General features: G+C 36.7%; 1 protein-coding gene across 3 annotated transcripts in view; it reads right to left on the bottom strand.

Moving 5' to 3' along the window:
* The window catches only part of LOC144962681 (receptor-type tyrosine-protein phosphatase T-like), a 405,447-nt gene that overhangs the window by 128,220 nt on the left and 263,050 nt on the right, over positions 1 to 14,177 (bottom strand). For all 3 annotated transcript variants that reach the window (XM_078895816.1, XM_078895818.1, XM_078895819.1), the window contains 3 exons: positions 13,311 to 13,457; positions 12,378 to 12,577; positions 5,195 to 5,285 (listed from right to left, as the gene is read on the bottom strand). In XM_078895816.1, coding sequence (XP_078751942.1) covers positions 5,195 to 5,285; positions 12,378 to 12,577; positions 13,311 to 13,457 — 438 coding nt within the window. The remainder of the gene's footprint in view (positions 1 to 5,194; positions 5,286 to 12,377; positions 12,578 to 13,310; positions 13,458 to 14,177) is intronic.

The raw sequence follows: 14,177 nt of genomic DNA, 5'->3' as shown, positions 1-14,177 counted from the left end.
AATGATGATCACGATGATGAGGATGATGATGATGATGATGAGAAGGAGGAGGAGGAGGATGATGATGATGAAGAGGAATTAACGACATGTGGCTAGATTTATTTTCAGCCTTGATTAAATGTGACAAGAAGTTTTCAATTTGTTTGTTTGTTTGTTTGTATAATGAATTGTTATTATTCCTTTGTTTTCCTTAAATCGTCAGCTGTCTGTCGGAGTGGCGAAAGGAAAATGAATGCCATTATCTAGAAAAAAGACAATAAATGATAATAAAGGCTTATGTATGGAGACAATCCAAATGCTTTTTTATCACAAGCTATTCTGTTGTATTCTGGAAGAAACGAGATTTGACAATTTGGCCAGAAAACTCGTCATTCAAATATCGATCGATTTAAATGACTCTCATCTTGGCAAAAAACTCTCAAACCCGGGACTTCGCGAAATCTCAAGTTTGAGCCTTTTTGCCAATATGAGAGTCATTTAAATCGATCGATATTTGAAGGACGAGTTTTCTGGCCAAATTTTCAAATATGGGTTTTTTCCCGAGTTCGACAGTATTCTATATTCATCCCTGTCTTCCATGATTAAAATGTTTAGGCGTCAAAAGTTCTGTACAGCGACAAAACAACTTTTTCTTAAAAGATCTGACAAAGTATGTATAAAATAATGCCAAGCTATGCAGAGACCAAATTTATTTACCACTTCGTCTTTTTCTCACTTTGGCCAGAATTTAAAATTCTTTACCTCCTGTGTTTGAAAGTTCCAGCCAATTGAGCTGTAAGCTTGTGTATACCGCAATATCCATTATACGTGCTCAAAGTATTTTTACAAAGGGTCCCTGGCCAACAGCAACACTTAACATTAAGGAGAAGACATGACGCCTGTTAGGCGATATTACAATTTTTTCGGACAGAGCTAACGCTGTTGATGGCCAGGTACTCATTTTACAACTGAGTGCGGTGAAAGGATGTGAGAAGAGCCTTTTCCAAGGACTGAACTATGCACCGAGCATGGCTCAATCACAGGACCTTCGGATCCTAAAGCGAGTGAGAAAAAGAACAGAACAAGTGTTTATGAAAGGTGCCAGAGAAAGCAAGAAAGAATAGTAGAAGAAAAACACAAAAAATAATTCGACCTAAAGCGAGTGTCATACTAGTAGACCACATAGAATGAGTACCCTGGCCGTTAACAGCGTTGTCTCTGTCCGAAAATAATATTGTAATATCGCCTAACAGGCGTCATGTCTCGTCCTAAATGTTAAATGTTGCTGTTGGCCAGGGACCCCTTCCCTTGTAAAGCGCTATGAGCACGTTTAGTGGACATTGCGCTATTTAAAAGCTCATTTATAGTCGCACCTGGAATAACTACAAAAGACGTCTAACTTCTAACGTCATGGCACAAGACCGAAGGGCTAGAGCTCAGGTGGTCGCTGGTTCGGATACGTAAGTAAGTAAGTAAGTATTGTCTCACAAGTAAACGATTTTTGACGAAATTTAGAAAAATAGACATTTTATCATAAAACACCGAAGTAGCGAGATCACGTGATGAGCAGCAGCATCTCACTATCAAAGATCAATGACAGTCCATCCGTAGATTAACACGGCATAGGCGACGACGACGACAGGGAGAAATGGCTTTTTCTTAGGGGGGAGAATATTGACCCTGGCTTGGCAGGCAGGTCTTGATAAGGTTGACAACATTATTTGTGTGGATGTTTCGGGTGGAGATCGAATCAGGGGTCGCGGCTTTTTGCATGGGGTGGATGATAGTTAATAGGATATCTAGCATAGTGGGTTGGGATTTTTCATTCTTTGATTTTTTTTTTTTTGGTTTCTTTTTACCTGTTTGTGTTTTGTATTTTGTTTGTTTTTGTTTTTTCTTCTACCGATTGTTAAAAAATAACCTGGTTCTCGCCTTCATCACAAAAAAGGATGGACATCAAAATTAGTCCCTGATTTAGTCAATATAATTTTCTTTTACCCTTCCGTTTTTGAAAAGTAGTCTGCAAAAGACTATTATCTCTCTTATGCTAAGCACAACACATAAATGTTATGGGCGTTTGACGCCTCACAAATCATTGTTAAACTATGATGACTTCGAGGTCTATGCGATGCTGATGGTGACAGAGAGAATGTATTTTTGGTAGGAAAACGACGGGGGGGGGGGGGGGGGGGGGGGGTATTGACCCCGGCTGCTGGGCTGGGCAGGTCTTGATAAGGTGACAACATTATTTGTGTGAATGTTTCGGGGGTAGAGTTCCAATCAGGGGTCTTGACTTTTTGCATGGGGTGGATGGATAGTTATTGGGATATCAAGCATAGTGGGCTGGGTTTTTATTTTAGTTTCTTTCTATTTGTTTGTTTGTTTGCTTTTGTTTTTCTTCTAGCGTTTGTTAAGAAATAACCTGGTTCTCGCCTCCCCAGAAAAGGGGTGAAAATCAAAATAGTTCCTGATTTGGTCAATATTTTGTTGTTTTACCCTTCTGTCCACTCAGCATCGATTAGAAGGGTCTCATAGATTATCTGAAAAGTAGTCCGCAAAAGACTATTGTCCTATTCTAAGGGCAACGAATAACCTTTATGTTGTCTGACGTCTCACAATTCAGTATAAACTCTGACTGCGGCACTGGTGACAGAGAGAAATGATTTTGTGTGTGTGTGTGTGGGGGGGGGGGGGGTGGTGAGGGGGGGGGGGGGGATATCTATCATAGTGGGTTTGAGGTTTTTTTTTCTTCTGGTACTGGCCTCACAAGCAAAGGGATGGATATTAGGTATCAGTCTTTTTCATGGGGCCATAGCTTGCATGATATAGCGGGATAAGCTCCTCTTAACAATAAATGTGTACTATAATTATTACCCATAATATGTCTACTCACGAGAGATAGGCTATACTAGAGATTGGAACTGGTCAGATACATTTTCTAAAAAAGTTGTCTGCATAGGAGTATAATCCTATAAATTATTCTAAGGGCAACAATAACTGTTACTGCCCGCTTGATGCAACACAATTGAGGATTAACTCTGGAATCATGGCAACAGGGAAAACCTTTGTTGCTGTTTTTTTTTTTTTTTTTTTTTTTTGGGGGGGGGGGGGGGGAGGGGAGGTATTAACCGGGCATGGCGGATCTTGATAAGGTAATATTATTTGAGTGGATTTTTCGTTTAGAGATCTAAAAGAAAAATGCATTATCATTTTAGACATAAATAACATTTTTAGAATCTAGATAGCTGTCACTCTAAAGTTTGTTCTTCAAAGGAATTTTAAAATAGAATCGGAAATAATCTTTACATCATTTGAATATTATTAGAATGCGTGTGATAAAATCTTCTCCACTTGCAAATCATGAACGTATTTATTTTGTTCCTTAGTTTCTTAATTTGATATTTTCAAAAAACAAAAATGTAGCAATTCAGATGTGACCCTTCGCCTCAAAACGGTATTACGTCGGGATGGTTAAGAGGTTAAAAATTGAATTTATAGCCAGAAATATCAGACTTGTGTTGAGTTTGTATGTTTTATTGATGAGAATGGATACCATATGGATACCATTGCTGATGCCAACAATTTATATTTTTAACCAGTTTTAACATTAAATTCGCCTTTTAAGCATCTGGTTCGTTCCGACATCATACCGTTTCGAGACGAAGCGTCACAAATATCTTCGTCCTCGTCCTCTCGTGTTCAATGTATATGTCATTGTTTGATTCGAGAGAGTGTTCACAGCGTAAAACGCCGACTCCTTTAGCTATTAAAATTACTCCAACTATCGGGAGCCTCCTCTGTGGTGTAATGGTAGCACGTCTGACCGGGTAATCAGAAGATCTGAGAATCGATCCCCAGTCGAGGTAGACTGATTTTTTGGATGCTCTTTTTCTAGATTTTTTAAATGTCTTTCTTTGTCTGGCACATTTCATGCAAACTTGTTCAGATCTTTACATATCTCACACCAGTGCTGCTCCTCAGTTTCTTAATTTGAACGTCTTTATTTCTTGTTTCTCTTATATTTTCCTGCCTGTTCAACCTTTTTTGTTTCTGAAGCTGCTATTCATTGTGGTTAGAGCTCATATCACGTGATTAATGGGCATGATCTATATTACCTTTCCATGTGATCGAGGTCATTGGTCACATTGGAATTTGTGCTCAAAATGACCCACATAGTGAAAAGTGTTCACAGTTTTTGAAATAGCTATCATCACGATTTGTCATTTTGTTCAGCTTGACACATGTGTATGTTTACAACTTTTATAAACAAAGCAACGTGTTTACATTTCTGAAGAAATATCCAATCATTGGACAGCAACAAATCATGTGATTGATGACTTGGTCGGATGAAAACATGAATATAGATCGCTCCCATTGAGGTATCAAAACATTGCACGAGTTGCGTGAGAATATTATTATGTTCGAGTTTGAAAGTCTGATTTTTATGGCCGAATATTAAAAATGTTTATATTTGTGGCGCCATGGCTCTTTTCCATTGTCTGGCATGAAACAACTCAAGCGATATTGAGACTGATATTAATGGTAATTGGATGCGTCTCAAGAGTTGAACCCCCCCCCCCCCCAAACCATCATTAACTCACTCAATCCTAGAGATTTTTGATACTTTTCAAATAATTGAAAATAAATGTATTAAAAATTGAGCATGTGTCGTATATAGACAGTTTTATTCAACTACCATAAACATGTAAAAATGAAAAACATTTGCTTTGATACTACGTCTATAATTTGTCTTAGAAAAAATGTAATAAATAAGCATGGGGTAAGAGTAACCCGGGCAAACTACGGATATAGTCGATGTCAGGGTTGAATGAGTTAACGACCGCGCTTAATGGTGGAAAGTGGTGAGATCTGCATCCCATGTATTCCCCTGACGATCGTCAGATCATGGAATTGATGATGATCATTATTATGATGATAATGCCTGTTAGGCGATATTACAATTAATTTTTTGGAGACAGAGACAACGCTGTTGACGGCCAGGTACTCATTTTACACTTGATTACGGTGAGAGACTGTGAGAAAAGAGTCTTTTCCAAGGACTCAACTATGCACCGAGCGAGGCACGAAACCAGCACTTTTACGATCTAAAAGCGAGTGTCATACCACAAGACCACATAGCCGCACCTTTTGAGCATAAAGGGGAGGGGGGGGGGGTCAGACACATTTATGAAATATGTGACCACTGGATACTCACCAAATACTTCTGCCACTGTAGACATCTGATTTGCCCCAGCGACGGCCTGGACAACACATGTGAACCTTTCATTGGACATCACGTAGTTTACCTGTACACAAAATACAACACAAAGAATCATGAAAACTTATAGAAATGAAAAACAAGAAAACAAAAGCAAGAATTAAAATAATAAAAATTGAGCTTTTAGATAGTGCAATACACACTAAACGTGCTCAAAGCGCTTTACAAGGATCCCTAGCCAACACTTAACTTGTAAAACGAGACATGACGCCTGTTAGGCGATATAAAAAAAATTTGGGGGACAGAGACAACGCTGTTAACGGCCAGATACCTACTCATTTTACCCCTGAGTACGTTGAGAGAAATTGAAATATGCGGGCGAGTCTTTTCCAAAGACTCACCTATGCGCCGAGGGACGCTCGAACCCAGGACCGTTTCCGATCCGAAATCAAGTGCCATACCACTAGACCACATCGACGTACAGATAGGGAAAAAAGTAAGAGGTAAGAAAAAAAGGAAGAAGGAAGAGAGGAAATTGATGAATTATTACTGAACTGTGAGATGCTATCATTTTCCAATCGCGAAGTTAAACGTGGTCTGTAAATAGAAGGTTTGTAAAAGTGGCCATTCAGAGCCATTGGGCCCATGGAGCCGGTTTTCCCCCCAGATTTCTATAGCATGAAAAGAACATAACTAATTGCTTGCTACCCTATAAAAAGGACGCTAATCCATTGTATGTAAAATATTTACGCTAGATTTGACACACCCAGAAACTCAAGCACTGATGCATAGACAGGGGAATCCAAATAATAATCTCGATCTCATCCAAGATTGATCTTGGTCCCTTTGCGTGTGAAGCGAGTACGCGACCATCTGAGCTATCGGGACCCCAACTGGATGGGTTGTATCAGCGTTAAATGTATTAGCCACAACGTTGATGAATTTATCACCCAATACCCCACTGCACTCAGAAGTGAATATCGACGTGCTCATAGTTGGTAAACTTATTTTTGTTAGTACAAACAACATCGACAACTAACAGATGGCTTGTACTGTATACCATTAAACTTTTGGATCGACTTGACTTGCTTAAGAAATAAGAAGAATATTGTAAAACGGATTCATCAAGTCAAAGATTTTTTTTTTTTAATGATCTATATCTCGGCATACATTCATTTATTTTAAATCCTAAAGTAACAATGTTACGTATATAGCTCTTCATTAAATCACACGTTATAAAATGATGAGAGCTCTCAAAAATAGAAACGTCTGACCTTAAAAAATGCAGCCATATTGATTTCACGTTGCTTTTTGATTATTCATCCGCATTTGTTTTGTTTTCTGGGGATCTCTCGTGATGCCATGTTATTGTCAACATAAGTGCCTGATTCACTCACTTTTCTGATGTACTGTTAGCCTAAATGTGACCCATCGTCTCAAAACGGTATTATGTCGGAACGAACCAGATTCTTAAAAGGTGAATTTAATGTTAAAACTGGTCAAAAATATAAATTGTTGGCATCAGCACCCTAAAGTATGGTATCCATTATCCTCAATAAAACTTATAAACTCAACACAAGTCTGATATGTCTGGCTATAAATTCGATTTTCAACATCTTAACCATTCCAACATAATACCGTTTTGAGGCGAAGGGTCACAAATGACGGATTTTATGCTAGTTGGTCTCGTTTTAAACCGACACCCTGTGCTTTATTCAATTGGAATATTTGACTTAAATTGACCAGCTTGGTAAATGAGTAAAATATTGTAAAACAGTTTCAGAATGCTAAAGACCTATAATCCGTTTTCTCGGTCAGCATATTTGGTTATCTATTTTTCTGTAGTACAGAAGTAATAATGCATTGTTCTCCACTAAATCACGAGTTGTATGATCAAAAAGCTATAGAGAGTAGTAACAATTATTTTCTCTTAGATGAATAGCTGTAGCTTTTTATTTGATTCCTTCTTCATTCTCCTTTTCATTGTCTTCTGGGAATTTTCATGGAAAATCTATCCACGATATCAGTTAGTAGAAATCATTAGTAGAAATAATCAAAATTTATCATTTATAATGATATAAATAACATAATATTTTATTAATTCACGTATTATTATATAGAGCTAAGGAAGGATAAATAGCTGTAGGTTTATCCAGAGCCGATTAGGTTTCTGGGACAAGAAAAGATTGAGGGGAAATTACTAAGTTATTATTAGAATTATTAGTAGAAGTGATCAATATTTATCATTTATAATGATATAAATAACATTATATTTCATTAATTCACGCATTATTATAAAGAGCTAAGGAAGGATAAGTAGCTGTAGATTTTCTGTTGTTTTTTATTCTGGGAATCTTTCATGTAAAATCTATTCATGAAGTCAGTTATGTAATTATAGTTTAAATCCTTGATCACATAAATGTATGTCTAGACTGGATGACTTTATCCCTATCTCAACATAACATTGATGGGCGGCCTTCGAAATTATGTCACACGCGAAAATGGGCCTAAATCCAGACGCGACGGAAATGGGGCGTTTATACGTGTAATGGCCGGGCATTAACACAACGACTCTGAAACAAGCGGATGTAGAATAGGAATTACTGCTCGACTTTTCTGTGGGGAATGAAAATAGGCTGGTGATCCAGCTAGATTTTAAATGATGGTCGATGTAAGGATTGTTGTGATTTTAGAATGTGTTAGAATATCATGAATTTTTTTTCTTATATGTTTATCCAGAGTCGATTAGGTTTCTGGGACAAGAAAAGATTGAGTGGAAATTACTAAGTTATTGGATCATTCGTAGAAATGTCAAAATTTATCATTTATTATGATAAAAATATAATAATGTTTCATTAAATCACGCGTAATTATTAAGAGCATTCGTAAAGTAGTAACAGACTGACTTGGATAAGTAGCCGTATTTTTCTGGTGTTTATTTTTTATTCACCCGCCCGTTGTCTTCTAGGAATCTTTCATAGAAAATCTGTTCATAAAGTCAGTTGTGTAATTATAGCCTAAATCATTGATCACATCAATGTATGTCTAGACTGGATGACATTATCTCTCTCTCTCTCTCTCTCTCTCTCTCTCTCTCTCTCTCTCTCTCAACTTAACATTGGGTGGCCTTCGAAAGTAGGTGACACGCTAAAATGAGCCTAAATCCAGACTTTGGTGATCTGGGACGTAAACATGTGTAATGGCCAGACATAGAAATAACGCTTCTACTACAAGAGAATTATGTAAAGTATATTGAACTTGACTGAATTACTTGTATTGTGCTTTTTTTTTAAAAGAAAAGCTTTCTAAAGTCGTAATGGTTTGGCCTCTGGCCTTAAATAAATAGCTGTGGTTTTTTTCTGGGCATTTTTATTCAGCCTAACATTGTCTTCTGGGAATCTTTCATGTAAAATCTATTCATGAAGTCAGTTGTGTAATTATAGCCTAAATTCTTGATCACATCAATGTATGTCTAGACTGGATGACTTTATCCATCTCTCTCTCTCTCTCAACATAACATTGATGGGCGGCCTTCGAAATTAGGTTACACGCGAAAATGGGCCTAAATCCAGACGCGACGGAACTGGGGCGTTTATACGTGTAATGGCCAGGCATTAAAACGACTCTGAAACAAGCGGATGTAGAATAGGAATTACTGCTCGACTTTTCTGTGGGGAATGAAAATAGGCTGGTGATCCAGCTAGATTTTAAATGATGGTAGATTCAGGTGTAAGGATTTCTGTGAATTTATATTCGCAGTAGAGTTCATAATGTGTTAGAATGTGTTAGAATATCATGAATTTTTTTTCTTATATGTTTATCCTGAGTCGATTAGGTTTCTGGGAAAAGAAAAGATTGATGGGAAATTACTAAGTTATTGGATCATTAGTAGAAATGATCAATATTTATCATTTATTATGATATAAATATAATAATGTTTTATTAAATCACGCGTTATTATAAAGAGCTTTGTAAAGTGGTGACAGACTGACTTGGATAAGTAGCTGTAGTTTTACTGTTGTATTGTTTTTATTCACCCGCCCGTTGTCTTCTAGGAATCTTTCATGGAAAATCTATTCATAAAGTCAGTTATGTAATTATAGCCTAAATCCTTGATCACATCAATGTATGTCTAGACTGGATGACTTTATCCCTATCTCAACATAACATTGGGCCACCTTCGAAATTATGTCACACACTAACATGGGCCTAAATCCAGACGCGACGGAACTGGGACGCTTACACGTGTAATGGCCGGACATTAAAATAACGACTGTGCTGTAAGAAAATGTAGAATAGGAATCATTACTTGATTTTACTGTGGGGAATAAAAATAGGTTGGTGATCATGTGGATGTTGATGGTCATAGATGTTAAGATGCGTTTTTTATTTGAAGTCGAAGAACGAATGTTGAAAATATCATTGCATTTCTATTTCAACATTTTTATCCGAAATGATTAGATTGCTCAGTCTAAGTATGGTTGTCCGGGAAGTACCTAGTTAAGGAATCATATCATCTTATGATATTGATATCAACCGCTTACCTTTTGTAGTAATGATATGAATGACAGGTTTACGTTAAAACCTATGTGCGGCTATGTGGTCTAGTGGTATGACACTCGCTTTCGGATCGGAAGGTCTGGGTTCGAGCCTCGCTCGGCGCATAGTTGAGTCCTTGGAAAAGACTCTTTACTCACATTCTCTCACCGTACTCAGGTGTAAAATGAGTACCTGGCCGTTAACAGCGTTGTCTTTGTCCGAAAAATTGTAATATCGCCTCACAGGCGTCATGTCTCGTCCTACATGTTAAATGTTGCTGTTGACCAGGGACCCCTTGTAAAGCGCATTGAGCACGTTAAGTGGATATTGCGCTATATAAATGCTCAATTTTTTAAAAAAATGTTAAAACACTCCTTATATTATAAAAAGCTTTTTAAAGTAGTAGATCTTGAAGATCTTTAAAATGTGCTAAGTCGGTCGCCATATTGATTTATCTATTTTTCTGTTATGTTTAATTAATGATGCAAAGTACATAGAACTTGACTGAATCACTCGTATTGCGATTATTTTAAAGAGAAAGGCTTTCTAAAGTCGTAATTGTTTGGCATATGGCCTTAAATAAATAGCTGTAGTTCTTTAACTGGGGATTTTTATTCAACGCCCATTGTCTTCTGGGAATCTTTCATGGAAAATCTATTCACGAAGTCAATTATGTAGTTATAGCCTAAATCCTTGATCACATCAATGTATGTCTAGACTGGATGACTTTATCCGTCTCTCTATCTTCGAAATTAAGTTACACGCTAAAATGGGCCTAAATCCAGAGTGGGGGGGTGGGACGTTTACATGTGTAATGGCCAGGCATTAAAATAACGACTGTGCCTTTAAAATGTGCTAAGTCGGTCGCCATATTGATTCATCTATTTTTCTGTTATGTTTAATTAATGATTCAAAGTACATAGGATTTGACTGAATCACTCCTATTCTGCTTTTATAAAAAGAAATGCTTCCCACAGTCGTAATGGTTTGGCCTCTAGCCTTAAATAAAAAGCTGTAGTTTTTCATTTCTTTCCTTTTTCATTCTCCTGTTCATTGTCTTCTGGGAATCTTTCATGGAAAATCTATTCATGAAGTCAGTTATGTAATTATAGCCTAAATCCTTGGTCACATCAATGTATGTGTCTAGACTGGATGACTTTATCCCTCTCTCTCTCTCTCTCTCTCTCTATCTTGGAAATTAGGTGAAACCCTAAAATGGGCCTAAATCCATACACGACGGAAATGGGACGCTTACACGTGGAATGGCCAGGCATTAAAATAACGACTGTGCTGTAAGAAAATGTAGAATAGGAATTACTACTTGATTTTACTATGGAGAATAAAAATAGCCTGGAAATCATCTGGATGTTGATAGTTGTAGATATAAGGGTTGGGGTCAGTTTTTATTTGATCTGAACTTGTAGTTTTGGTTAACATGTCTATCCAGGATAAAGTTACTTGGTCTAGCTAAGATTTTGGTGAAATATCTTCATGTATCTTTAATTATTTTTCCACGTTCGATTGACACTGGTATTGATTGCTATATCAAAAATATAATTAAGGACATATGTTGAAAACTTTTTGAGACCATATATTGGGGGGGGGGGGTGGCAGATATAAAATTCGGTATCATACAGCCCTAAATTTCTAAACAAAATTTTGATGTGGAAAATAGCATGTAGAAAATCAATTGTATATATTATATTTTTATATTGGCCGGAGAAATACCAAGAGTAGATTGTATGAACATTTTTAGAAAAGAATCCCCAAACAAAACAGGTTGGCTAGTTTAATTAATCAGCAATATTTTATTTTACCATTACGATCAAATTGTTATTGTTAATTTATTGATTCAGACACACACACACACACACACACACACACACACACACACACATATATATATATATATATATATATATATATATATTATTATTTAAAATATTTACCACAATGTTTGAGACAGTCTACATTAATGTTTCAGGCTTAATTTGCCATCGTCAGGGCTGAGTTGTTTTGTTGACTTTTTTTGTTGACAGTCAACAAAACAACTCAGTCCTGACGATGGCAAATTAAGCCTGAAACATTAATGTAGACTGTCTCAAACATTGTGGTAAATATTTTAAATAATAATACTTCGCTCCATTACTGCATGTCGAGCACTTTTCGTACCATATTTGTATCAAACACAATTCAATATATATATATATAAAATATATATATATATATATATATATATATATATATATATATATCACTCATGGCAGGAGAACCAAAAATGTGTAGATCATTAAGTATACACACACACACACACACACACACACACATATATATATATATATATATATATATATATTATATAATATATATATATGAATGCTGGATTTCCAAAAGTCAACTTTTCTACAATCTGACATTTTCCATCCATGAGATACATTATAACGTAAATTTGATTTTAAGCATCAAATTACACAATAATTTCCTTAGATTTGTGTGAATTTGAAGTTTAAATATAATTAAATAATAGTCCGAATGAGACATTTTAGGGGAAATAATCCTTAATATCTCTAAATGGGAAAAAAGAGAGTTAGGGAGTTTTTTTGAAAACAACTCTCCTTATATACATAAAATGGTCACTTACCTCAAATATATTAATCCTGGTATATCGATACTGGTCCAGTTTCTTAGAGGAGACCAAGCTTATTTTCCGTCTTTGTGGACCCAGTAGTCGGATCTCACTTTCCATAGGCGTAGGCACTGCGCCTACCGTGCAGTTGAACCTCGTGGGCTGTCCTGGGTTCACTTTATTGTTCCCGAAGTAAACAATCCTGGGCAGTTTAACTGAAATTGGGAGAGGTTTGAGATGAAACATTTGATTTCAACAACTGTATAAAAAGTAATAAACTAAAATGAATATAACATCTTCAAAAAAAAAGAAAGAAAAGAATAATATATCAAGCATGGAACGTTTTGGGCTCAAAACCCTTTTTCAGCCAACAACAAAAACAATAAAGGCATAAATACATTACTAAATTCCAGATAGACGACAGAGATAATTATCCCATACTCAGGTGTAAAACTGTGTCTTTAACAACAACAACAACAACAAAATATGTAACAGCACCTTTCAAGCGTCATAACTCCTCCTGCAACATGTTTCGTGTGGCTTTGAGGTCTTGTTGAATGAAACTCGCCTATGGGCGGGAAGGTCTAGAGTTCGAGCTCCGTTCTGAGCGGCGCATGGCTGAGTTCTTGGAAAGGCTCTTTACTGATAGTCTCTCACAGTAGCCACATGTAAAAACGATAACATGCCTGTCCGATGACAGAGTTTTTCTGTCGGCAATATGTGGCAGGCGTCTTGTTTCATCCTACATGTTTAGGGCTGCTGTTGGATAGGGACCGTTCGTAAAGCGCTTTGAGCTCATTAAGTGGATATTGCACTATATAAATGCTCAATCAAAAAATAAAAGTTTGTTGTTTAGGGACTTTTTTGGAAAGCTTGTTGAATAATTTCACTCTGTACTGCGCAATATCAAGGCTCGTGTTTCTATTAATAATTCTATTTGAGATTTACCTGGTTCACAGTCTGGAGCGTTGTAGAAGCCTGACTTGCATTGGCAATCACTGGTCGGACCCAGGAATCTGTCACAGTGGGTCTCGTCCTGGCACTGGCACGATTGGCTACAGTCCCAGCCATAGCGATTAGCTGGACAGTGAGTTGCTGGAATTGCAATGGCAAAAAGGAAAAAAAGCCACAGTGATAATGAATGAGTATGGCATATTTTTTACCAGGGAAACCTGGCGAAGGACTACGGAGAAATAATCAAAGGAAGCAGGGCCGTCCTGGAATACATCCACCGCAAAAGCAGCCGATCGCACCAACAACAAAAAAATTGAGATGTCTGTTGGATTCCTTTTGTGTCTCAAGGCCCAAAGAGGATTAAGAAAGTATATTTTTAACCGTTTTCCTACGTTTTTATTATACCTTCTAAGATCTTTTACAATATTCTTTTGTGTAAATGGGGATCCTACTTTCAAAACAGCATGGCACATGAAGTCTTCTATAAGTTCTTGTACAATAAAAATATGTGTTAGTTTTTTTTTTGTTTTTGTTGTTTTTTTTTTTTTTGAGAGAGGCATTGATGTTGAACACAGATGGAACTCCGAATGTTACATCATTTTTCAATTCAGCGGAAAGTTGACATGCGAAAGTCCCGTTAATAACTTACCCGCCACATTAACTGGGGATAAAATCGGAATTGGGATCACATTATGGTCGAAGCGAACACCAAAACTGGAAAGACATTATTGGGCTCAAATCAAGAATAATAAGGGATATTCTATTCTTATACCTAATATCTAATCATTCGAAGTTATTAAAGACAACCATCTCAAAGGTTGACTTTTGTACATTCTGAGATGGGATATGAGGACACAATGT

Source organism: Berghia stephanieae, chromosome 1 (genome assembly GCF_034508935.2).
Source record: "Berghia stephanieae isolate SIO BIC M18660-M18661 chromosome 1, UCSD_Bste_1.3, whole genome shotgun sequence".
Taxonomy (NCBI): Eukaryota; Metazoa; Mollusca; class Gastropoda; order Nudibranchia; family Aeolidiidae; genus Berghia; species Berghia stephanieae.
This window is presented reverse-complemented; position numbering and strand designations above follow the sequence as displayed.